At 44.9% G+C, this 26447-nt stretch overlaps 2 protein-coding genes across 2 annotated transcripts in view; one reads left to right on the plus strand and one right to left on the minus strand.

Annotated features, from left to right (window-relative positions):
• LOC135398859 (transport and Golgi organization protein 6 homolog) lies at positions 1 to 21686 on the plus strand. The gene is made up of 18 exons (XM_064630384.1): positions 1 to 195; positions 630 to 1180; positions 2038 to 2119; positions 2860 to 3026; positions 3679 to 3793; positions 4015 to 4145; positions 4909 to 5074; positions 5877 to 5950; positions 7394 to 7503; positions 7571 to 7759; positions 9540 to 9651; positions 9730 to 9918; positions 10955 to 11071; positions 11138 to 11846; positions 12283 to 12434; positions 12589 to 12702; positions 12787 to 12989; positions 21518 to 21686. Exons 1-17 carry the CDS (start codon positions 105 to 107, stop codon positions 12970 to 12972), a joined length of 3255 nt encoding a protein of 1084 aa, XP_064486454.1. The 5' UTR covers positions 1 to 104; the 3' UTR covers positions 12973 to 12989; positions 21518 to 21686.
• LOC135398860 (uncharacterized transporter B0285.6-like) overlaps positions 12734 to 26447 on the minus strand; it is a 16554-nt gene continuing 2840 nt past the window's right edge. Inside the window, exons 3-15 of the mRNA XM_064630385.1 lie at positions 21945 to 22088; positions 21530 to 21628; positions 20838 to 21026; positions 19622 to 19754; positions 19494 to 19562; positions 19353 to 19407; positions 18576 to 18695; positions 17015 to 17131; positions 16677 to 16757; positions 15713 to 15820; positions 14830 to 15175; positions 13737 to 13874; positions 12734 to 13217 (exon numbers count right to left, since the gene is read on the minus strand). Of these exons, the coding sequence (XP_064486455.1) occupies positions 13068 to 13217; positions 13737 to 13874; positions 14830 to 15175; positions 15713 to 15820; positions 16677 to 16757; positions 17015 to 17131; positions 18576 to 18695; positions 19353 to 19407; positions 19494 to 19562; positions 19622 to 19754; positions 20838 to 21026; positions 21530 to 21628; positions 21945 to 22088 (1749 nt within the window). The 3' untranslated portion in view covers positions 12734 to 13067. The remainder of the gene's footprint in view (positions 13218 to 13736; positions 13875 to 14829; positions 15176 to 15712; positions 15821 to 16676; positions 16758 to 17014; positions 17132 to 18575; positions 18696 to 19352; positions 19408 to 19493; positions 19563 to 19621; positions 19755 to 20837; positions 21027 to 21529; positions 21629 to 21944; positions 22089 to 26447) is intronic.

A 26447-nucleotide genomic window follows, 5' to 3' on the forward strand; every position in this document is an offset into this window, starting at 1 on the left:
AGTATCCACCACAATCCACGTGCAATCCATTTTGGTGACTGTTGCGCTGCGTGCTCTGTTACCGATTTTACCAATTTTATGTGCCTGTAATGAGTCTGTAATAGATGTCGAATGGACAAAGTGTAATAATGAGCAGCGTGATATTAAGAGACCTTTTCGAATGCATAAGCGTTCTTACGTCAAAGGATACAGCGGGTGAGTTATCAGAGAACGACAAAGAGAAACAAATAAAGGCGGCAAGTGTCGAAAACCAAACACTTAAATATGCGTATACGCAACCTCTCAACAACTGTCGAACTCAGTTGAATTGAATTTTGTTACAGACAGGACAGAGCGTTCAATTTCCCACTCAAGCGTACCAATTAATAGCAATAGAGCGGGTGCTGCGAAATAAAGTTCTCTAGAATATTCTATCAGGGAACTGCAATACACAGGAAATACTGACGATTCTTTACTGCTACGCTGTGTAGTAGCTGCACGGAAAATCCTTTGCAAAAATGCTTTCTAGCTAATAACAGCAGGGTGGCAGCTGTGCAAGCTAGTGCAACAACTGGCACTGCTTCAACTGCATGCAGAAAGTCACGCACATAATTTACTTTTCGCAAATTATTTATTTTTATTTTCCCCAGAAAACTCTTCGGCCACCGATCTGCAGTTGGCTTCGATCCTACAGCAGAAGATAGAAACTGTACATCGCATCATCGATCTCAAACTGAGCCTCAAGTCTCTCTTTGAAGAGGACGCTCCTTCAATTTTCGTCCCATTAGGAGGTGCCTACACACACGTCTTGTACCTCGAACATTGCCTCGTGTGTCTTAATACACTCATCACGCTGCTGAGGGAGACGGACACACGGGGCTCGGGACACCCGGTCGGTGCTGCTGGATTATCGCCGAGTGCTCTGAGCATATCGCAACAGCAGTGTGTGCAATGCCTGTTGCAGTTTATAGTGGGACTTGGTATACACCCCAACCTTTTGCCCGGTGTTGGGGTGCCATCCAAAATCCAGAAGAGCGGAGAACATTTGACACCGTGCAGAAGACATAGGGTGCTGGTGTTGACCGTGAAGACGCTGCTGAACTGCGCGGACGTTGTTCCGTTGTGGGATTTAGTAGTTCACAAGCATCTGGTCGACCTCTTGGCTGCACTCTTTCAACTGTGTCACGCACCAATTAAGAAGGTATATGATTATTGGTTTTTACTTGCCTTTCTTACTGCCGAATCCAGTGCATTTGAAGAAGGGTTCAGGGTATTTTTTATTGCATCGTGTGGTGCTTCTTTGTCCGTGTCTTTTTCTTGAGGTGTCAATCCGGAATGCAAAAGTGTGTTCTGCTAAAGCAGGTCGATAAATTCTTCATTGACTTTTGTTGTTTCATGGGTAGGGGTGGCGGGCTTCTGCTTCTCAATCATCAATACGAACCTTGATGTGGTTGACGTGGCTAATTACACCAGGCATCATACATTGTACTACACTCCAAAGTATTGAGGAAAAATAATTATTCTTCTACTTGTCGTGTTTTTGCGAGGTAGAAGCCACTGAACAAACTTTCACGTCAAGCTCTGACATGAAACAAGCGAGAGCGTTGGTCATTCTCATTGATTCCCGAAAGCTCATGACTTTGCCTGCTGCTTTCTTCACTGGCAGGGATGCCTTCTGTGATGTCACATGTTTTCGCAATGGCAATTTTTTCTGTGAGTCTGCTACCCCCTTTGCTGTAAAATTGTGGGCTCATGCTGGCACAAATAATTGTCTTTTACGTGTATCTGACATAACTTGGCATGAAGTATCGCAGCCCCTTTAAGACGTATCGTGATTGAGCAGGTGATGACCTAAGAGCCAGAACCAGAAGTGGGCCGCTGTTAGGATCAGGTTCAAATTGACTTACGGTGCTTTTGGGTTCTGCGTGTGGCGTGCGTTTGTTTTAGCTGCGGTCTGGTGAACATAACCTGCTATGTTTGCGTGTATCTGTGTACGTATATTAAATTTGTTTTTGTTCCTGTTTGGCTGCTTCTCAATTTTAATACATGTCTTTGTAGACTGCTGCGGACGATTCGAAGCATGATGTGCCACCTTCGGACGTCCCCTTCAGCCTCAGATTTCTCATAGAGAAATGTAGAGGTATGGTCGCACTATAGTTACAATTGAAGTTTGATGCTTTTGACTAATACCCATCTCAGGGGGTCACTGTCAATGCCTTCAAAGACACAGTGCCCCTGAAGTCGGCCCAGGACATATACTACCCACTCCTTCCTGCTGTCCTCTCTCCATCTGTCCGCGTCTGTACGCCGCGAGAGGCCTCGTAGAAATTCTCTGTATTCCTCACGCTCAAAATAATTCCGCAAAAATGAGAGCAAGAGTCTGTTGACCTGAGTGATCATATGCAGGGCAATTGTCCACAGTGAGGATTATCTTCCTGTTCTGCTGACTCCAGCAGTTTCGAAGCTGATCTGTGTCATCGTATCTAATGGCATCATCCGCGTTCGGTGGTTGGCAAAGCTTCCTGCAACCTTTACCAACAAAGAAAGCGACCTTTGTCGTTCAATATCCTCGAACGTGTTGACTTTAGTGTCAGACTTCTTTGCAACTTCTGTTCTTGAGTTTCTGCCGTGGTCATATTCCTGAATTATCTGCAGCTTGGTGCTAATAAAATGTGTTTTGTGGCAGTTCCTTGACTGCTTCCATCAACACGCATACAAATGCAAGCCTAGCACATCTGTACCCACTCCTGGCCACAGCTGCTCCATGGTGCTAACACGGAATTATAACAAAAACAAATAACATAATTTTTGTTGATTTGTCATTTAAATCTCAAGATAACAGTGCTCACCCGTGCTGATATTAACAGCCTTGTATTGCAGAGGAAGATGTGCCTGACGCAGAACTGATAGCAGAGATGCACGCAGACAGAGCCGCACTTACGAGGGAATTGAATCGTCTTCTGGAGAGCACCTTCCAGCCTTTGCTAGTGAGGGATCTCCTCTTGCTCATGTCCTATCCAACGTTGCTTCAAAGGCATCATCAGCTGGTACGCGAGCAAACTGATTAACAAATCTTGGCAGAACGTTGTTCATTTCATGCGCAATTGTGGCCACTGGGCTTTGATAGCGATCGTAGCTGTCTTGCGACATACTGGTTGTTATTTTATCTGCCTACAAAACACTTAATTAATTACTTAATTAATTAATTATAAATTAATTAGAATTAATTTATTATTATTATTATTATTATTATTAAATAAACATTGAATTGAATTGAATTGAATTATTATTATTATTATTTGAGATATAGATTTGAGATATCCCTTTGCTATGGTGTTTTTGAGGTTTTCCAGGGTTTGTTGGATTTTTGTGAATATCAATGGTTGTTCAATATCTGTATTTTATTGCTTGCGTTTTACTTTACTGTTATCAATGTTTTAACTTTAAGTATTGAGTGCGCCATTGACTGTTACCTGCCCACAAGCCCCAAGGCTTAGGCGGGTACTGTTGTAATCATGATACTCTTAGACTAATAAAAATTGAATTGAATTGAATTGAATTATTATTATTATTATTATTATTATTATTATTATTATTATTATTATTATTATTATTATTATTATTATTATTATTATTATTATTATTATTATTATTATTCATTTATTTATTAATTAAATATATATAATTTCTACTTCGCAGGCAAAAAAAACACCCAAGTGGCTGAAAATGACGTGCGGCCGAATGTTGTCCGCATGCCTGCTTAAAAAGGACGGACTGTCGAGGGTCATCCTCGGTGTCGTCGACGCCTGGTCGAGTATGTCCTTCATCTACGACCTGGGTCCAGAGGGAAATCATTAGTGGTGTCCTCAGTAATGCTTCAGCTACCATGTTACTGCCCTCAATGTTGCTTGTTTATGGAGCACTCGCAAAGCCACTGTGGATGGCACTGATGAATTTCTTCAATGCTTGTGCAAGCAGGACCTGATCTCTGCTTTTTCAGTATGGAAAGTGTTAGCAGACTTTCTCTGTTCCTAGTCTCTTGTTCGGACGACACTCCAAAGGAACACGATTGGATGAAGTATGACGCATTTGCGAGGACCGTCGCCAACGTTCCAAACATAGAAGGTATAACAGCCGAAGAGTACTATGAGAGGATAGGTCCACAGGTACGTGTAGTGGCTAATGTTCAGTCTATAGTACATATTATCTTATAAATATTTGTGGAGAGCATTTGCTCTGTATTTAAATTTTTGCTCATTTTTTTAAAAGCTATTAGAACCAGCGGACCTACTTGAATAACATACATTAGGTATCAGCACCGGCATTCTAAGTGACTCGACTGACTGTCCCTGACTTTGCTGACCAAGAGACCAATTAGCTGAATAGCTACTTCACTTACTGTTTAACTATTGTTTATCTGAGCATAACTGCGTAACACTCACCAATATACAAATGAATGTATGGGTTATACATTCATTTCATCATTTCATACATTTCACACATTTCATACATTCATTTCATCATAGGCAACCAGCTAATCAGTTAAATAGTATGTCATAACTTATGACATACTATTTAACTGATTAGCTGGTTGCCTAATGTACATACTAACACACATTAACATACTAACATTAACATACTATTGTTATTAACATATTATTAGCATTAACATACTAACACAACCAAGGTGCATGGGTGGGGTAGCTGAGATATGCCTCAGACATAACTGCATCAGTGTTGTCCTCTTTCCTTTTTCTTTTAGTGCTCTCTGTGTGCTAAAGCAGCTGTACTAATACAATATGCAATGGATCAAGTGCGTTTTCATTTTATGGGGACGCTTTGCACCCATCCTGTGTGTATCCCATAACTAATCTCATAGTTTCTTTCTCATCGTAACTTTAGTAGCTGACCCATTTTTTGTCATGGTAGGTGCTCGAACTTGTCCGCAGGACAACGGATCATGGTGCAGACAAGGTGGCGTGCCTCATTGCCCACGGAATTCTGGGAGCCATGCTTGAATCACGGCCACGTCTTTCGTCCCGTTGGGTCTTGCGGGATCTCTTTCATCCACTGCTGCAGTGCATGGTGCTCGAAGGTGCATGTCCTTTAAACCACATTCGAGATGAGGACTTCGAATTGAGGAGTGCACACCATAACCCTTCAGTTTTGTGGCCCCAAATTGGACACAGCGTACACCGCCACTAAATTCAGCGAATTCTCTGTGCTAAGATTCGTTCCTTGATTTGCTTACTTTATGAGATTGCCCTAGCCATATTTTCATAAGGTGCTGTTCACCTGTTTGTGCTGCAGAGAAGCTGAAATTAGTAATCTGTAGAACAAACTGGAAATAATGCTTGGGATTATAGCATAATAGTTTACTGGAATGTGAATTCTTTCTCAGAATTTTAAAATTAAAATTCATGAAGTTTTCAAATATTAGGTGCCTGCTAGCATTGGCGGTCTTACAGTAAGCATGATGTACCTTGGCTGTGTGCTCCAATGGCTTTTTCACCTATCACCCATCTTTACTTATATACACAGTGTATATGACGGTTTCTCAAACTATGGTACTGGAAACATTCCTTGTGTTGCCCCGGTTACTAGCAGATGTAGTGAGCGCACAGTTCTTATTTTAACCAAAATTTTTGGTGCAAGCTATGTGCAAATAAATATGATGTTTGCCTCAACATGAATGCTGAAATCCACAGAAAATGCTACTTTTAAAGAAGTAGATTGATGGAGCCTTTTTCTTCGTGCAGCAGTCAGTGGATTACACAAATGTGTTTATCTCGTACGAAGTGTTGATGCTACAAGATCTACATTGTGATACGTATAGCAGTTTCTTTTTAACTTTGTTTCTCTAGAGGTAACTAATGGTGCTACAATCCATTTCCTAGATACACAGCCAGAACAGATTCATCACGAGATTTCTGAAAACGGTTTCGGCACCTGTATCGATCTTGTTCACAGGGTAAGTGATCTAACTTGATTGGTTTAGCATTAGTTATCGTAAGATTTCTTTTGTTATTCAGACCTCAAACTTCACTTCACTTCAGCAAGCAATGACATAATGTACAGAGTTTCTCAATATAAAGTACGGTATTTCTTCCACTTTGTAAAAAAATATTTTTTGGTATTGCAGAAACTTTCATTGATTATGTACAGGGTGCTGAAAGATTGTGTTTTTTAGCCAAAAAGATGTATGCTAAAGGTTTTCCTATATTCCAAATTTGTTTAAGGAAATTAAGAAAAATTAAAAACTGCTTTTTCCTTTAAATGTTAACACCCACGATTTTGGGCATCTGGCCGGGAATCGCTTTGAAATTAACTCTTGAAGTCATATTTAGTAAATGTGAAACAACAAAAATGTGGGTTATGCCCCCAAATTGTCAGTGTGTAGTCCAATTAGAGATAGCCTCTCTCGGAGGCTACACTGAGGGTCATGTGACGCGGTCATCATAGGGCGTTTATGTTTAATCGCCCGGAGGCGCTCGGAGCGGATATGTCGTCACAGATCGGGCTCGAGGGCGTATGAGAATTGGCTCAGATCCGCCCGCTTTGTGTTTGGTTATTCGCTCAGAGTCACCTCCGAGGCAGCTCGCTTCGCTCGGAGCTTGGAGGGCGAGCTCGCTGATCCTTCCCACAATTCCTGAGCTAGAAGACGGCGGCTATTTTGAAATTTTGAGGTGGCTTTCATCAAGACAATCTAGACCGCCGTACCACACGAACCGGTTGTGGAATTAGTGCTTGAAAATGCAAAACTCTCTGACAGATGTCGAGAAACTTTATGTAATACAGGCTTTGATGCAGATTTGCAGCCAGCGTCGTGATGGACGAACGCGCGAGTGGCCCCGCGTGAACTGCAAGAAAATCGGTCGTCGTCGTCGTCTTCCACACACTACGTGCAACGTGGAATGAAAAGTGAAATGATGTACAAAAAGAAAAAAGAAGGAACACAAAATCAGAAAAACAGAAGCGAAACCTTCAAGCCACTAACACAAACGGTGCCCTACGACGAACACCAACGGAAGCAGACGACACAGCAATACATACTGCGCAAGCGCAAAGCCGTTGTCGCTCAGTCGCGTATGGAATTTAATTTTCTCCTCGCTTTACACCCGACCAATCGATTTCCGGTTCGGTGACGCACTTCCGCTCAGCTCGGGTTCAGCTCCGAGCGAATAAACATAAACGCCCATAGCGGGAAGATAATGCCTGTGTTTGTGAAAAAAAATCTTGGTCATTGTCCGATAAACGAATTGTCGTATTAACGGGGGGGATTTACATGCCAGCAGAATGCTTCCCGAGAAAAACAGTCATAAAGCGAGTGTGTCGGATTAACGGGGGTCATATTAACGAGGCTTCACTGTCTTCATCTTTTTTTCTCAATGCAATCCAATCCAATCCAATGCAGATCTCGTGCAACAAACACCTGAACCAAGCACTGATAGACGCCGTTGTGCCTCTGCTGCCCATCCTCTACGAAGTTCATGTATTTACGCAGGGTTCTGTGTCGTACCTAAGGTGAATTGTGCGGCACTGACATTGTGCAACTTCAACCTCAAGGTTTCATTGAAGTTGTTCTTTCCAGGTCTCTCTGTGAAGCGATTATATCATCTACGCTAGCTTCACAGGACGCCGCATTAGCGGTGTCCATATTGCACTGGTGCGTCTTCCGCGAGAAGCCACTGCAGCAATGTGGCAGTCTTCAACGAGACGTAACCTTCTCGTTGGGTGCCGAAGGTGGCGTCAAAATAAAGCGAGCATTACGAACGCTTAGGTATGCTGGATTATTTCTGTCTGACACCATAAGTGGCAATCTCTTTATTCTTTCTAGTCATTTTAAAAGTGTTCGTACATCTTCCTTTGAGAACAGTTTGGACCTCTGAGGGCAGTTTGGATCATGCTGACAAAAAAAAGTTAGACCTAAGCGAGTAGTAAAATTTCCATTGCGAATACCGTATTTTCACGCGTATTAGCCGCGGCTTATGCGCATTTTTTTTTTCTCACGGGCGCCCTGCGGTTTATCCACCGGTGCGGCTTATCTGATGACTATTTTTTCCTGGTATTTTCCCCATACGCCGATTTTAACGAAAGGGCCGACAGTGCCTCTGGAACAGCACTGCCCTGCAGATGCATGAACAGTGCGTAACAGGGACGGGTCCACATTCGAGTAGATTGATCTTCATGGTGCATTCCCCCAAGCCGCTTTAAGGAAAGTGGTGACAGTGATTCACGTCTTCTGGAAGATCACTGACCCATCAGTCCACGAAAACCCCCCCACAAGGGCACAATCCGATCTTGGTAGAACTCCAGAACTGACCTCCTCTGTTGTACACTGTGCCGATCCTGGAGTATGGACCACAGGGTTTATGGCCTTCTCTATGGTCTCCTTTGTCGCACAAATCAGTCGTCTCGTATTGCCCGCGGCTTATCTGCGGGTGCGGCTTATCTGCCAGAAAAATTTCAAAACGTCCCAAAAAACGCGTCCTGCGGCTTATCTGCGGTGCGGCTTATACGCGTGAAATTACGGTAGTTTACGAATATTTCACTTACACTGCGAATTGAATCCGAATAATTTCTTCGGATGGCGATTCAAATTTGAACAGTCAGAAAAGGCCCAGTTCGAATAATTTTGAATACCTCGTGGTGAAATATTTTGTGGTGTTTGCTCATTAAATGATGCTCTGCTCCAAACATGTGAGCCTTTTCACCGAGCATAACATATTGTGAGAGAAGGGTCCCTCTGTGTTGTGTATGGTAGACTGCATTAGTGGGATGAACTGCATTGAGAGTTAGTCAACATGTTCCATGCAGCCTGCTTTGTGCGCATCTCCTAATTTCTATGTTTACATTGTGAATTTCCTGTACTTTTTTTAGAAACTTCACATATTACCATCTGTTACTGAACGTAACTCTGGAAGTTGGGAGCACATTTACTGGAACCTGCAATGTCCAGAGTACAGTGTTGACCATGAGCTCACAAAATTTGTAAACCATAGTGACAGAAAATTGTAAACAGTGTAAAGCGGGATTCACCTAACGCTCGAGTGTAATGACGTGAAGCCGACTTGCAGAATGGAGCTGTGCACCAAAAGAACAGTGGCGGTAATGTGAAGTGGGCTTCACCTAATGCTTGGATGTAATGAGGCGAAGCTAACTTGTAGAATGGCGATAGCGATATCTTGCCTCAATACTATTAGAAGCGTATACGAAGAGGGGAGTCAAGTCCTGTAGATCACATAAACAAAATACAGAAGCCGACACTGAAGATTTTTGTTTAAGTTTAATTTGTACAAGCTTTCGCGTGGAGGTCCACGCTTCCTCAGGTACAAAGTGAAGTGGTGACACACATAAGTATATATAGTATAGACATACAATTAGTACAATTAGACAATACTATTAGAAAAATATTCAAAAATTCCGAATACTGAAAATAGGTTTCGAACGGCATTCGAATAGCATCCGCTCTTAGTTTCATATTCTAAATTTTGAATATTTGCACAGCTCTAAAAAAAAAAAAAAAAGTTTACCTTGCCCGTTTTGACTTTGCATTTCAGTGAAGACGAGTGGGTTGAACACGTAGATAAAATCACATCTGCATTGAGATCTGTCCTGGAGAAGGAGAGTTGCAAGGATGTTGTCATCGCCTTTTTCCTCTCCCTTCTGAAGGTGATATTTGAAATGTTTTCAGTCTCCCCTGACCTATTCTTTCCCTTTTTCCTGACCAGCCTGAAAATTTCTTTGCAGAAATTGAACACACTATTAAAGCGGAGCACGACCGTTGAACGTGCAGCAACGTCGTCCCTCCTAGAGACCGAGGTTAGGTCGGCGGAGCTTAGGAGCAACCTCCTCCTCCTTCACCTCGTGCAAGGATTGTCGGATGTAGCCGCAGAAGGTCTCCCAAACAACCTCGAAGCTGTGGTAGCCTTTGTACAGGTGAAATATGCGACATATTTAAACATTGCTTTCCTTCATGTGTGTATGGCTGCATGGAACAGCATAAAAATGATCATTTACTAAAGGTTCTCCCGGCACTTTCAATCCAAGTGCCATTGAAATTAATCCATGCCCCATAAAGTTTGCATGGCACATGGATTAATTTCAATGGCACTTGGATTAAAAGCACCGGGAAAACCTGGATTAAGGTGATTAATAACCTTAATGGAGGGATTAACTTGTAATTGAGTCGGATATTAATAATTTAATCGCTATAGTCATAATTTAAAATTATTGATTAGCTTGTGGAATTTTAATGAAATCATTAATTATATGCAAACACTAAGCAATGCTATTATTGAACGCTAATTTGCAATTTCAGGTGCCAAATAAAAATAAGGAAGCGCAACTTCTTAAAATTTTTATCACGAGTGGAAAGCATTGCTTCACAAGATTAATTGATGTGAACTCTGTGCATATGTGCGTACTTGTGCATTGATGATACATGTATGATATACCCTACCTTAATCTTATCTCAGCAGCTTTGCTCTCTCGGATGCAACGCACTTTGTAACGCATGGCTAGGGTTCAGTGTTTTCGATTTTAACCGAACAACATACACTGGTAAATTTGATCATCATTCGGTTTTAACTAAAAAAAAAAAAAGTTTACAAATGAATGCCTGAGGAAGATTAGGCCTGAGAAGAAGATTGCCTGAGAAGAAGTATGCCTGCACCTACTACAATAAGTTTAAGTGATGTCTGCTTTCACGATTTAGGTAGCACCGCTTCACTGTGTATTCGGGTTTTGGTTTTAAGGCTGCACCGAAACGCGCACTTCTGAAATTACGTTGCGATTTATATTCGCCGATAATTGCAGGGTAAATCGAGTACACGCCAGAAAAATAATAGAAAAAATGCAGATTCAATGAAAATAAATAAACACCGAAAAACATACAGCCGAACGGATTCTGCCCCAAAATACAAACCGAAAGCGCGGAACCCTGCGGCACGGCCAGTAAGTTCTTTATCCGCAGGAAACCCTGGAGCGTGGTCTACAGCTACAACGAGAGCAGGAAGGAAGTTCCCTGGCGTCACAGTCTGTGCTATTTAGTTTGACCATTCTGGGCGTAGTCCTTGCCGATTTTGACTTGGTGAGTTTGCTGTCATTACGCCACAATGTATAAGAAACTAATGCAAGAAATTTCATTTTCTTTTAGCAGGGTGAAGGAAGCAACATATCCTCATTGCAAAAGTGCCTCCCTAGCCTCTCGATGATCGCTAACGAATACCACGACCCCGAACTAAGGAGCACAGCTCGGAACCTCCATCTCACCATTGCGGCTCACGGCGCGGTTTCTGCGTCGTCTGCTCGGGCCCCGGCTAGCAGACGAGCACCCGACTCCGAATCGGATGCCAAGAGTATTGACCCTGCGAGACTGTCTAGGATTTCGGAGATAGCTGCCGGTTACGGACTTTGCATCAAAGCTCAGCCGTACAGAGAGTTGGTGGTAGATGACGCAGAGAGGAAGCAGTACGACAACGTTGAATCGGAAAGCTGTCTGATGGAGACACATTTTAGAGGCAAGGAGTCATCGAAGACACCTTACGAAGAGATGTGGCAACAGCTACAAGATCCGCTGATCCCAGTACGGGGACACGCGTTCATCAGTCTTCGAAAACTCGTCGAGCAACGGGATGCGGAGACCTTGAAGAATCGGGACGTTCTGCTGGAAACGTGTCACGCCGCGATTCAAGAAGGGGACTCCTACATCTACCTGAGTGCCATTCAGGCGTTGGCAGCATTGGCAGATGAGAATACAGACGCAGTCCTGCACGTTGTTGCCAACGAAATGGTGTCTGAAAAGCTATCAATCGAGGCGAGGCTGAATCTTGGCGAGGTGCTGTTGAGGACCTGCAGGAATCTTGGTGAGTGTTGTTTCATTAAAAGAGAAGTGGAAGACCCCTCCATAAATTTGTTTCTGGCGGTTGCGGATCATTCAACGATGCAACTGTGGCACAACGGAGAATTGCGCACCATCTAGGACACCCTGCCCTTCTTCCGAGATCCCGTAAGAAGATAGATTGGGTCAATGTCACTTAAGGCCGTTGGCTGCAGGTGCTATCGTGTCACACTATGCACTACATGCATATGACACATCCACTACATGACGGCAGTAGATCGGCAGCCGCCATTAAGGTCACATAGCTCCGCGCACAGCTGATTTTTCTGGGCGTTTTTGTGAATTGTTGGGTGTTTTGCAAAAATATTTTGCCATTTTATTACTTGGTGCATCACTACTCTGCATGAATGCTATCCTGGAATGCATCCATGATGTCTGGTACCTTTTTGTGCTTGCCTCAGGTGAAATGGCCCCAAAATACAGGAACCTGTTAGTGAACTGCTTCCTCTGTGCCACAAAAGATCCAGACCCAGTCGTCCGTGCGTCCGGTGCTTCGAACCTCGGGGATCTGTGTGGAAAGCTTGGCTACTCTTTCACTTCCGTAACTCAGGAGGTACGTGCATCTGCTGCGTAATGCTGTGTATCCATTTGTTATTACAGCAAGTGCACTTGCTAATACAGGAGGTAGGCAGTGCTCTTTTTTTTTTTACAGTAAAGCAGAGACCTTGATTGAAATTACAGTAAATGGCGGGTCACCCTCTGCGCAGGTTCTGACATGCCTGCGCTCTTTGATGAAAACTGATCCAGAGAATGCAGTGAGGAGAGCTGCTGTCCTGGCAGTGGCATCACTCGTAAAGGGAATGGGCTCCAAGCTCTTTGCAGTAGGTATCACACTTCGATCATTTGACTACATTGAATTGTACTATGTTTATTTCTACCTGCCACATATGTGTCTCGTTATTCAGGTAATTCCGGAAGAACTAAGGGCCCTGCACAGAGAACTGAAACAACTGTACGGTCACACATCTGACGACATTGCACGTCTTCAGGCGCAACTAGCTATCGAAGAATTCAACAGGGTGACGAGAGAGTTCCTGACACCGCAGCCGACTCTAGAGAAGACCGTACGTGTCTTGGATTTTCCACACTGAAGAAAAGCTTCGTGGAGGTGAGGAAACAAAGATGTGACTGCTAGCATTGTTCGGCGGCAGGTAGGTGATCACGAGGGTGGTTATATATAGAGCATTCAGTAGTAGCATTCGAGGTACCCGGCATCCTCCGAGCAGTTGGCACATGTTATTTGCGCAAAGGGGTGGTAGAGATCGTTGCCGAATAGATTGACGGAGATTGTTATGGCAATCATGGCAAGGATCTTGGCCACCAGCCCTGTCGCTACCTGCATGAAAAAGGAGAAGAGAACCTTGTAGTCGCAATTGCTGTTACCGAAGCACACAATATTTGTAGGGCCTGACTTTTTAGGGTTAAACCCGTATCCATCTGATATTTAGTAGTGGACCGGCATTGCCAAACTATATTTAGTAGCACCCGGTAGTGGACCGGCATTGCCAATATTGGTTCAATATTGGGCCAATAGAGGACCGGCATAGCCAATATTGGGCCAATAGTGGACCGGCATAGCCAATATTGGGCCAATAGTGGACCGGCATTGCCAATATTGGGCCAATAGAGGACCGGCATTGCCAATATTGGGCCAATAGAGGACTGGCATTGCCAATATTGGGCCAATAGTGGACCGGCATTGCCAATATTGGGCCAAGATATTGTGCTGCTTGGGATTGGACATAAATGGTGTCACCAGCCACCATCTCTTGCACAACAGCGCAGTGTTGGCAGCACGAGCAACTAGTGTTGCAGGTGATGCTCAAAGGCAGAGATTAAACATGCTCTGACTTACCAGTTCTGTGCATCGTATATCTGCAATTGAGTGGACAATGGCAATGGCCGGCGTGGCTGACGGGAGCAGTGATGCCGTGGACCGTGCTAGTGCCACTGGGAAGGCGTAGTACAGCGGGTGGACCTTGCCTTGTACTCCCTGGAAGCGGATATCCCGGAGTCACTATACCGTGTTGTTATTGCAGCGTTATTATTATGGTTCCCAGTCGGTAGTTGAGAGTTGGTTACAGCTACTATTCAGGCGTACTGGTCAGAGAGCTGGTTGTGAGCTACAAGTCGGACAAGCCGTACAAGACTAACTGTAACCTACGAGTTAGAGGACCATATAGCAAGATCTAAGACTATCCTTGGCTTCAAGGTCGTAGCTCTACCGGAAGAAGCAGACGACAGCGGCTCACATATCCCGAGCCGAGCGCTACCGATGCGCCATCTATTAGGCAAGAGCAGAGGCCGCAGCGCTCCGCCTCCCGAGTCCTCCTATTGGCGCGCCATTTGGAGGTGGAGCCTCCCTCGCTCTTGGTCAGCAAAGTCAAGGATAGTCTCTAACTTTTGGTTAAAAGGGTGAACGCTGCGAACCTTTAGTAACGTGAGTAAATCTGACAAGAAACTTGAAAGTTCGCCAAACTGCAAACCAGTGGATTGGCCTCGTGTTTGTCACGTTGTTTGTCGCAATGTTTGCGACATCATTAGTTTGACCAATTACTCAGTGACCGGTTAGAACAACCATAGGCGGAAAGTTTTCAATCTGCCGGGTGGGGCTGAGGCACAACCCCCACCTACACCGGGGTGGGGTAGGGTGTTGGGGATTCCGTTCTTTTCTTTTTAAAGTTATTATTATCGATACCGTACTTCTGCACTCACGTGTTGTGATGTTTTAAGGCAAATATTTACAGGATTTTCATGTTCACTCGCATGAAACACGCGATTTTTTTTCGGATATCCCTCGAAATGTTTTTCTTGAGTGTCAGCTGTGTAGACTTCTGGCCCCCTCCCCCCCCCCCCGGGGAAAGTTCCAGGGGGGGCTAAGGTCCCCCCCACAGTTGGCACCTATGACAACAACTACGTAGCTAGACCTAATCAACTGGTGTACCTACCAAGTCCATGGCGATAGCGATGAGGCCCTTGGCTACCCTCAGCTCAGCAAGCAAGGACGATGCCACAGTCAGGGCAATCTGAGTCTGGAGAGGAGACCAACCAGTCAGCTGGAAGCGCACTGCTCTGAGCATGAGGCCCACAATGCCAGCTGCCTGGGCCACTTTTGCCAGAGCCATCCCTCCAGACAGGGTCAGAAGAGCCCTCCAGGGGACAGAGCAGCAACACCACGGCTGACGCTTTGTCTCGCATCGACTGCAAACCGACGAGGAGGCATTGTCGCACGAACGGCATACCACGGTCATTAGTATTACTGCAATAAAGCTGGGAGTGGAATCGTCGAGGTGCCTGAAAATTGGGAGTTGTTAGTGCGGTGCTCTCCAGGAGGCGCCTGTGCCAACCTGGCAGTTTTACCACATAAAGTTACTCGCACAAACAGAAAGCTGACATACTACAATTAGGGCCCGACTTTTTCGGGTTTTATTTTTGGCCAAACTCGGGGGGGGTAAATATCGGGTGATATTTTTCGTTCGAAAATTCTGGTGTGTTCGGGTTAAATCCCGTTACGGCATATTCTGTCGTCAGGAATTCGGGTGTATTCGGGTGATTTTGTTTTTTGTTTAATAAAAATTTGTCTTAACATGGAACTAATGTTTAGCAATGTTATCAAACTTTATTTTAATGCACGCTTACGAGTGTGCCACGCGACCCGGATGTTTTCGGGTAGATTCGGGTTAAACCCGAATTTTACAGATTTCGTTCGGGGGGGGTAAATATCGGGCGGATACGGGTTTAACCCTAACCAGTCAGGCCCTAGCTACAATGCATGTAGAATAATACCCGAGCATTTGCATCCCTCTAAATGCGCTTTCACTTCTTACTCACTTCAAGTGAAGATAGCCCTCGAGGCTCGGAAACATCGGGACCGTGTGCTGAATTTTCCATGCCAGGCAGAGGACTGCATAAATTGTGGTGAACAGGCGCTCTTTCTTCCTGCAAACAGGTGTCAAATAAACACCCCTACATTTTTAAAACCATGTAGCGCCGCGAGGAATTGTGCAATTTGCACGAAATACATCCGGGCGGCTAGATTGTTGCGATTTCTAGTGCTTAATGAGGTTAGATATTTTATGTGGGCCATAGAAGCTCTTCTATGGCCCCTAGAACATGGGTAAAAAAGAAAAATCTCGTATCGATCTGCTTTCCCATTCCCTGAAATGAGAATTCTAATCATATTAAGCGCTGGGAAAAGTATATTTAAAATCCACGCGTCCGAAAAGATTTCGTGCACACTGAGCTATCTACCTTCTACGCGGATTTAAATGGGCTATGGTTAGCTGACGCTGGCTCGCTAAGGTTCCGGTTTCAAGCGAGTGCATGACGCCGCAGTAGTACCAGGAGCCTCCGCATGGGGCGCGGGTCTCGTGCGTGTTTGGAGAAACACTGATGGGTGCACGACCTCCTTGAAAGGGGTGGGACACTGCGCCCTGTGTTATGCCGGATGAATATATAACAGGGATTTGGATCAGAGTGAACCTGCGTTCCATATTTTACAAAAAAAAAAAAAAAAGGACACGTAGAAAATTGACACCAAATATACTGAAGCCCATCCGGCTAGCTGCGACGTCGAGGCATTCATCTCCACGAGTGAGGGTGCAACGGGAGAGGTCACGTGCTTTCGAGAACCAATGGGAATGGCCGAGGCTCTTGGCCCTCTGACGTCGGAACTTGACACTAACTGTTGCACATAGATTTTGTTTTTCCCCCAATGCTCGTGCATGCAGCGCAATACTTGCATGGTGTAATGAATGAGCCACAAAATATATCGCAAAGTGTGGGGAGCCCTTACCGCCTTTCCCCGATGATGTTTCTCTTCCTTCGTATGTTTTCTTTGATAATATGGTGAATATGTTTCTCTTCCTGGAAATCGCTGCAAGAGGAGTGATCCAATTGTACCGTATAAAGCCGTGGCACAACCAAAATGGCAGAAATGGAAGCAACGATGGTGGCTAGTTAATTAGACTCGAAAAGTACTACAACCAACAAGGAAAAGTACTACATCCAAAAACATTCAGCCGATATTGTTCGCGTGGAGCGCTCCGTTGGGACAACTTGCGTACTGGCATATTCCATTTTCCACTTGATGGCCATGTTTCGTTGTGTGGTAGAGACGAATAAATTACTCACTGCAGGTAAAGATATCTGTAGAATATGGCGACTGTGATGAGAACAACGGCGAGTACCGCCGCAGGGAGTCCGACCATCGTCCAGCCCAGTATGCCGACGCTCTCTTCGCCGTACTTTCTTTATAAAGAACAGTGGGACGTGTTTGTTACGCATTACAACATTTCACTAACAGTGATGAGTACATGGTACACTAGTACAGTAGTACAAAAGTATTCAACACTGAGTACAGTCCACGTTATGCTCCAATCAGTATAATTTCTCCAGAAATCGACCACTGCCTCATACCGAGCTTCCAAGGGGCGGGAGGGGGATATTTGTACAAGGGTAGTTCAAGGTTGACAGATACTTTTTCTTTAAATACAGTGGAAAATCCGGGAAGCATCCACGTCACTGCTACGTCACTACTACGTCAGTTTTTTTAGGTATTCACCGCTACAACGCGTCTAGACACAGTTGATGTCGTTGGCGTAGAAAAAAGTGCGCTGCTGTCATATCCACTACAGGACATCTCTCTGGAGGGCTCCATCTGTGTGGAACATCTTTCCTCCAGGGTGCTCTTCAAGGGCCCCAGACAAATGGTGATCGCTTGGGGCTAAATCTGGGATGCAAGGGGCATGGGGTGGGGCAAAAAAAAAAAAAAGAAAACAGAGGAGGCTGTACGGAAATCCCTGGCTCCAATTACGTTCCGCCTCGCTGTTCTTACGAACTGCTTTCATTCAAGCAGCCGTGAAGATATCGCATCTAAAGGACACGATGTATGGACACGTGCGTTAAAATATACATCCCCGAATTTCGATATGCAAATGAGCCGAAACCGCGGCGACCGGGAGCGCGGGGAGTACAGCGCTCATTTCACGTCAGAGGGCCACGTAAGTTGGAGCGATGGAGATAATTGGAGTGGGTGCCTCTCAGCTGGCCAGATAAGCCGCTTATCCGGCCCAGATAAGCCTTCGTCGGCGAGGGTCATGCGCTGCTCCTGAGGCGCGCTTTTTTGGTTTCGGCTCATTTGCGTACCAAAATTCGAGGATGGATATTTTAGCGCACGTGCGTGTTTCAGGATTTTTTAAACGTGGAATGGTGTTCAACGAGGACAGTCTCTCAATCTGCTATCTCGCTTTTGCCCGGAATTCCCTAATTAAAAAAATAATGAATTTCAGGTAATTAGTCATCTTGTGGTTACATACTCTTTTCCAGAGGATGTCCGCCTGCCCGTAGAACTCAACTGCAAAAACAACATCTATGCTGCTTGTTTGGATAGAATAGCCGTGCTGGCAACCTTTGCTATGTTCTAATCATCTTGTGGGCAACCATGTACTCGACTCTTGTAACTCTTCGACTTATGGCATTAAAGCGCGACATATGAAACATGGTGTCAGAAGTGGGATTGGTACCTTCAAGAAGGAGGTTGTTTGGATGGAATAGCCGTTCTGGCAACCTTTGCTATGTTCTAATCATCCAGTGGGCAACCATGTACTCGACTCTTGTAACACTCCGACTTATGGCATTGAAGCGCAGTTACTTGTGTAGAACTCATTAGCCAAGACTGGCAAGAAGTACCTACTTTCGGAAACACGCCTGCAGTGGAAGAATTGCGACGTCCCCCGTAGCGTTTCCGAGGCCTCCGAGTATGCAGCAGTAGGCGATGCCTAGTAGCAGACCTTTCCGGATGGCTTGGAACTGCCTGCAGTTGTACGTGCCTTTACATACATGCAGTGCAAAAACTGTCCTGGTGCTATGTCACAGAATCCCGTGAACATTCAAGTGTGGAACTACTGGTGGTTCGTTTAGTGTGGAATGGATGCCCCAGTAGTGTTGCGCCGTGCAGTATGTCAAGTTCGTGCTAAAATAGTGTCAATAAATTCCATTGAATGGGAAGTCATTCGTTGCAAGGCCTGGGCGGGTCCTTGCAATAGACCTCTACCCGAGAAGCGTCATCATGACGTCGGTAGACAGACTGAAACCGAAACAAATCGGAAGGGGAGGGCTGGGTTATTCCACGAATGGGCACTTGTTCGCCGCCTCCTATTGAAAGAAAAGGATGACCGAAGGTCGCGTCCTTTTCAGGGACCATCGTAATCCCCTCAAGACCGTGGCTTTTGGGGCGCGACCTTGTTTGCCCCCTAGCTTCGAGCGTAGTTCAACTCTACCAAATTGGCGGCGCTGTCGAACACTATGACGTCATTTGTTTACAAACAGGGAGAGGTGTGTTTTCCTGGTGTTTTCCTGTTTCCTGTTTGTTTTCCTGAGAGGTGTTTTCCTGTGACCTACTGCCGTCGTTACAGATATTTCGCGATGCTCGCTAAAAGCTTTAAAGCTGCTGCCTTTTCCGTATGCTTACTGCGCTCTTCTTGCGGCGACCTGCTGGGTGTCTTCAGCTTTTAGTATGGATCTTCCTGGAAAAGGAGGTTACGCCCGGATATAACGATCGGCAACGTCCATGTCGTCATGAAGGGGTCTCGTGTGATGAGGCTGTGCTTACGATTGGCGTTGCCCCGTACGACGCCTTCCACTTCAATCTTGATCTTGTCCAGCCTGGAATAACTGCTGTCTGCGGCCAATAATTCGCATGGGTGTCATCGTTACAAATCCTGTCTAATCTATATTGACCTGTGGTTTGCCCCGAAGGTGTCAGTACGTTACGCGAGGATTCCGACTCGGGTGTCCAGGTGTAGGGTGTCATTTGAAGCACCGAGATGGCTGTTGCACCTTGTTCTTCTCCCACGCCGACTGTCGTTATCACCTGTGAATTTTAACACCACCCCACCATTTTTTTCTTTTCTCCGTGCACGCTCCTGTGTGCGGCGCAAATATATATGTATTATTTTTGAATGTACGATGTTTTTCTGACAGTTACCAAATGGTTAGAAGCATCTAGCTTTATTGAAGACCGTTCGTGCAGAGTGTGCCCTGACCGTTATTTTGACTACCTCCTTCGTGGACTGATTTTGGATTTTTCTATTTTCATAAAAGCTTTATTAAGTATCACAAAAAGCAACTGCTAACTGCATAATGAGGTTTCGTCTCAGGTTTTGTTTTGCTAGTAAGTCACAGTCTTCTACGCTGGCCCGTACCTTTTATGTGGGAATCGTCCGCTCTTTTGGCACCCTTAAACTGTAGCGTACATATAATGTTGGTAACACGTGCAACGAATGCAGACGTTGTGAAATGTAAATTCTGACGAATATCGAGCATTGTTCGTTATAAGCGGGGTCGTTATAACCCGGCCCGATTGCAAAAAAAAAAACAACGGGGTGGGAATGATTAGTTCACGAGCGCAGTAGGAGGCAATAGACGATTTTAGTTTTACAAAGATGCGCGCGGCGCAAAGCAGCATGGGAACTTTGAGGGACACTGCTCTGTCGTCTGCTTCGGTTACGGTTTACCCCGGCTGCTGCTGCGCACGGCGCCTCTGACAGTCTCGTAAGACGCTCTAAGTTCCCATGAGCTCTTGCGTGCCACAGGTGGCGCTTGCTTTTCTAAACAGGTCTATTGACGAAGAAGGCCGTACTCCAACCCGCATCACCGACGTTGTCCCGCCGTTACAGAGTGCCGATATGATCACCTGGTTTTTGCTTTCGGTAGAATTCTGATGCGTTTTCTTTTTTTTTTTTTTTATGGCGCTTTAGTGGTCAAGCAAAGGTGAGCAACGAACAAACTTATCAAAAGCTAAAATTGAAACTCGACGCAAAAATGAACGGTCTAAAAAAACTAGAGAGATAACCTACAACATTTAAAAAGTTGCACACATTTAAAGACGCGCGGGCTCTTATTATACCCAGTAATGGTTATAGAATTCTGCTAGTAGAGACTCGTTGGTCCTTGCCTGTTTGGGACGCTCCCGTTCAACGACGTGAGGGAATGTGCTGGCGATGACGTCAGATTGCACCTCAAAGATGGTGGCATCCACGAGGGCACACAGCAGAAGGGTCGCTGGGCCCTTTGTGGCCAACTGACTGACACACAGGGCGCACAGCGAGAAGGCACCCAGCAGGGCTCGGGTTCGGTAGCCGAACTGCACAGATACCGGTGCCGTTATGTGATAGCGAGTTTCTCCGGCTGTGTCCGTGACGCGCTCTATCAGTTTAAAATCTATTACCAACCAATCTCGCCAGCCAACGCCGTAAAGAAGGCTCGATCGGTTCCCGTGAATTTAGGCAACGCGGCAAGTGATATGTGGATATGTCGTACGTTTGAAGGCATAATCGGTGAAATATAATTGGTGAATATCTGATCTTGGGTCCCAGAAAAGGCAGGGAACACGGTGTCCTCTCTTTTGGTTCCAACCTATGCCGTTGTACTCAGAAACAGTTTCGAGGCACTCCGCGTCATTGCGTACTTCGCGCCACATTAGCAACACGGGGTCACTTTTTCTGTCCGCCAACTGAGCAGACCTAAACCATGGTGTACGTGAATAGTTTCGATCGACTAAATCCATAAAATAGGTATTGACGAGCAGTTTTCTCTTTTTCCTTTCTTTCACGTTCGTCTCTGTCTCTGTTTCAGGTTGGCACATACCGTTGCAAGAAGACACAGGGCAGCTCTGCTAAACAGATTGGTTTCCTCTGCCGCGGACACAAGGATACCACAGGCGAGAAGATTTAACAAGGAGCTCTCCTGAAAAGAGATTTTATAAACATTACTTTGTAATATCAATAAATTGACTCTTGAGACATGTTCCCGTTTAGGGGCAGGGAGGGCGGGTCAGTCATTATTCAGTCAGCATCAGAGAGATGCAAGGGTTATCGTCAACCATTTGGTGGTTGTAGAGGACGGGGAGGGGATTGATGACGTATGCAGCCTTAGATAAGTAAGCCGTGCTCCTGTAAAGCATGCTTTGCCCCCCAAGCACCAGACCTGTGCAGCGAAGCGTGCTTTACAGGACGGCAGCCAGCGAGCCGATGTCACGTACAAATAGACGCAATATACACACCGCGGATGAGAATGCGGCATCGGGCGTGTATTCGTCCAACGTGGGCGCTGTGAAAATGGGCAACAGTGACGCCATGGGCACGGGGATCGTCTCGAGGATGAGCCACGCGAGGCTCACGGCAAACACATACACAAGCCATGGACTCTGCAAAGAAGTAAAGGCTATGACTGTGGCTATGCTATCGTAGTTTTTTTTTTGTTTCGCACAGCCACGACTCCGGCGCCGCCGGTGCTTAACTTTTCAAATTCCACACAAGACTGCTTTTAGGAGCAGAGAAGATAATTATAAAGGAGAACCAACTGCAGATGTAGGCTCTTAGGTAGACATGAACGGGGTTATAGTACCCGTAAGTAATTTCTGGGGTGACCCGGCTTCGTATGTCATCGCAGACGACAGAACGCAGACGACGCGCTCGTTCTTGGACGCAGACGACAAGTTATCCTCTCCGTGTGTCCGAATTTCGTGGGAGGTGAGTTTCACGTAGTTTTATTGCTGTTTAAAACACTTATTTCGTGTACTTTTGTATTATCGCTGCTCGGCTGACCATACAGTGACATTTTAGCTTCAATATTAGTTGTACTATAGCTTTCTGCATCTAGCAAGGTTCGTACAGTTAGTACAAAAAATACCCTTTGGTGCAAACTTTTTGTCTTGCATAAGGAACCCCTCTGTACATTTGTCTGTGATTACCCAGAACGCCACTGCTAAGGGCTTCAAAATGTTCGTTCGGTCAGTGTGCTTGCTCTGGTGGGTCCCCTGCGCAACATATCGAAAACTATATAGTAGATTAAGACAGCTGCGCAGACGTAAAAGATTTGAATCGACTCATCTACGGTTGAAATTTGAGCTGGTTACCGTCGAGCCATCGACTGAAAGCAAACGTGATCACTTAAGACAAAATTGATTGATTGATTTGGGCTTGGTATAACAACTACGATGGCCACGCTGCCTCAAGCGCAGGGCTCAAATAGTCCTAGAGGGTAATTTGAGAATGATTTACAACAGCAAATTGTTCACAATATTGGAACTCTTCTGTCATAGTGTTACAAACTTATAATTCACGTTCTCGCAGCCCATAGCTATCAGTGGCGAACTCTTACTTTATGTAAGGTCGCTTTTGAAAGCAGCAATATAAAATACTCTAAATAAATAAATAGATTTATACTCTTGGGTAAGCAAAAGTGGACTATGGTATCCGTATAAAATCAATTCACGTTTAACCCTGCAGAAATGCAGTGGATTCCTCTCGCAGACGACAGGCTAGACACAGCGGTAAAATGCAGACGACACCGTCCCGTTCTTCGGATACCCGCTGATGATCGTCACAGTTGAGTTTCACACATTTTTAATTGCTATTTAAGTGACTTATTTAAGATATTTTGATAGTAGTCTCACCTAACTGACGAACTAGTTACATAATAAGTGCATACACGCAAGGTAAATGATCACGCATGATTTGTCGCTGTCATTGAGACTTCGATAAGCGGTGCGAACTATATGCGAGACATAGACGCACTCCATATATTGCGATGGATTTTGTCTAATATTTCACGGGCTACAGCATGGAAGAAAAAGAAGAGTGATTTAACTAAAATGATAAAATAAGGCAATAGGTGCGCAGCAAAACCGTCTTGGGCCGCATCGGCAAGTCTACCGGATGTTAGAAAGCGCGCGGTACTTGCTTCATCTACTCAGCAAGTACCTGCTTTCTCTGCGTACGAATCCGGCGTTAATGCGCAACATTCCGAAGGGTGTTGGTAAGTGTGAGGTACTTTGTCCATTTACTTTCAGTTATCTGTTTAATTATCAGATTGCTCTGGCTGGCTGGCACTTTTTTCGTAGGAATTTGTTACTGTGCTTCCTGTGTGTATTGGTTGGTTATCATTATCATGTGTACTAATCGAGCTATCAGTAGCGTTAATTCGGAGCTTTTCCTCGGGTGCTGGTAGGTGCGCGGCACTTGCTCAATTTACTTACTTAGCATTTATTTACTTATTAGATTGCTGTGGTTGGCTGATGCTTTTTGTTGTGTATTTGTTACTGTGCTTCCAGTGTCAAGCGCATGTGTAACTAATAGTGCTATAAGTAGCGTTAATTCGCAGCTTTCCCTTGGGTGCTGGTAGGTATGCGGTACTTGGTCAATTGACTCTAAAATATCTGTTTACTTATCATTAGATTGCTCTGGCTGGCTGGCACTTTTTTCGTGTGTATTTGTTACCGTGTTTCTTGTGTGCATTGGTTGGTAATCATGTGTACTAATCGAGCTATCAGTAGCGTCAATTCGCAGCTTTCCCCGCGTGTTGGTAAGTGCGCGGTACTTGGGCAATTTAATTTCAAATATTTGTTTACTTATCATTAGATTGCTCTGGCTGGCTGGCACTTTTTTCGTGTGTATTTGTTACCGTGTTTCTTGTGTGCATTGGTTGGTATCATGTGTACTAATCGAGCTATCAGTAGCGTTAATTCGCAGCTTTCCCCGCGTGTTGGTAAGTGCGCGGTACTTGGGCAATTTAATTTCAAATATTTGTTTACTTATCATTAGATTGCTCTGGCTGGCTGGCACTTTTTTCGTGTGTATTTGTTACCGTGTTTCTTGTGTGCATTGGTTGGTATCATGTGTACTAATCGAGCTATCAGTAGCGTTAATTCACAGTTTTCCCCGCGTGTGGGTAAGTGCGCTGTACGTGGGCAGTTTACTTTCAAATATCTGCTTACTTATCATTAGATTGCTCTGGCTGGCTGGCACTTTTTTCATGTGTATTTGTTACCGTGTTTCTTGTGTGCATTGGTTGGTATCATGTGTACTAATCGAGCTATCAGTAGCGTTAATTCACAGTTTTCCCCGCGTGTGGGTAAGTGCGCTGTACGTGGGCAGTTTACTTTCAAATATTTGCTTACTTATCATTAGATTGCTCTGGCTGGCTGGCACTTTTTTCGTGTGTATTTGTTACCGTGTTTCCTGTGTGCATTGGTTGGTATCATGTGTACTAATCGAGCTATCAGTAGCGTTAATTCACAGTTTTCTCCGCGTGTTGGTAAGTGCGCTGTACGTGGGCAGTTTACTTTCAAATATTTGCTTACTTATCATTAGATTGCTCTGGCTGGCTGGCACTTTTTTCGTGTGTATCTGTTACCGTGTTTCCTGTGTGCATTGGTTGGTATCATGTGTACTAATCGAGCTATCAGTAGCGTTAATTCACAGTTTTCCCCGTGTGTGGGTAAGTGCGCTGTACGTGGGCAGTTTACTTTCAAATATTTGCTTACTTATCATTAGACTGCTCTGGCTGGCTGGCACTTTTTTCGTGTGTATTTGTTACCGTGTTTCCTGTGTGCATTGGTTGGTATCATGTGTACTAATCGAGCTATCAGTAGCGTTAATTCACAGTTTTCCACGCGTGTGGGTAAGTGCGCTGTACGTGGGCAGTTTACTTTCAAATATTTGCTTACTTATCATTAGATTGCTCTGGCTGGCTGGCTGGCTGGCACTTTTTTCGTGTGTATTTGTTACCGTGTTTCCTGTGTGCATTGGTTGGTATCATGTGTACTAATCGAGCTATCAGTAGCGTTAATTCACAGTTTTCCCCGCGTGTTGGTAAGTGCACTGTACGTGGGCAGTTTACATTCAAATATTTGCTTACTTATCATTAGATTGCTCTGGCTGGCTGGCACTTTTTTCGTGTGTATTTGTTACCGTGTTTCCTGTGTGCATTGGTTGGTATCATGTGTACTAATCGAGCTATCAGTAGCGTTAATTCACAGTTTTCTCCGCGTGTTGGTAAGTGCGCTGTACGTGGGCAGTTTACTTTCAAATATTTGCTTACTTATCATTAGATTGCTCTGGCTGGCTGGCACTTTTTTCGTGTGTATCTGTTACCGTGTTTCCTGTGTGCATTGGTTGGTATCATGTGTACTAATCGAGCTATCAGTAGCGTTAATTCACAGTTTTCCCCGTGTGTGGGTAAGTGCGCTGTACGTGGGCAGTTTACTTTCAAATATTTGCTTACTTATCATTAGATTGCTCTGGCTGGCTGGCACTTTTTTCGTGTGTATTTGTTACCGTGTTTCCTGTGTGCATTGGTTGGTATCACGTGTACTAATCGAGCTATCAGTAGCGTTAATTCACAGTTTTCCACGCGTGTGGGTAAGTGCGCTGTACGTGGGCAGTTTACTTTCAAATATTTGCTTACTTATCATTAGATTGCTCTGGCTGGCTGGCACTTTTTTCGTGTGTATTTGTTACCGTGTTTCCTGTGTGCATTGGTTGGTATCATGTGTACTAATCGAGCTATCAGTAGCGTTAATTCACAGTTTTCCCCGCGTGTGGGTAAGTGCGCTGTACGTGGGCAGTTTACTTTCAAATATCTGCTTACTTATCATTAGGTTGCTCTGGCTGGCTGGCACTTTTTTCGTGTGTATTTGTTACCGTGTTTCCTGTGTGCATTGGTTGGTATCATGTGTACTAATCGAGCTATCAGTAGCTTTAATTCACACTTTTCCCCGCGT

Source organism: Ornithodoros turicata, chromosome 6 (assembly GCF_037126465.1).
Source record: "Ornithodoros turicata isolate Travis chromosome 6, ASM3712646v1, whole genome shotgun sequence".
Lineage (NCBI taxonomy): Eukaryota > Metazoa > Arthropoda > Arachnida > Ixodida > Argasidae > Ornithodoros > Ornithodoros turicata.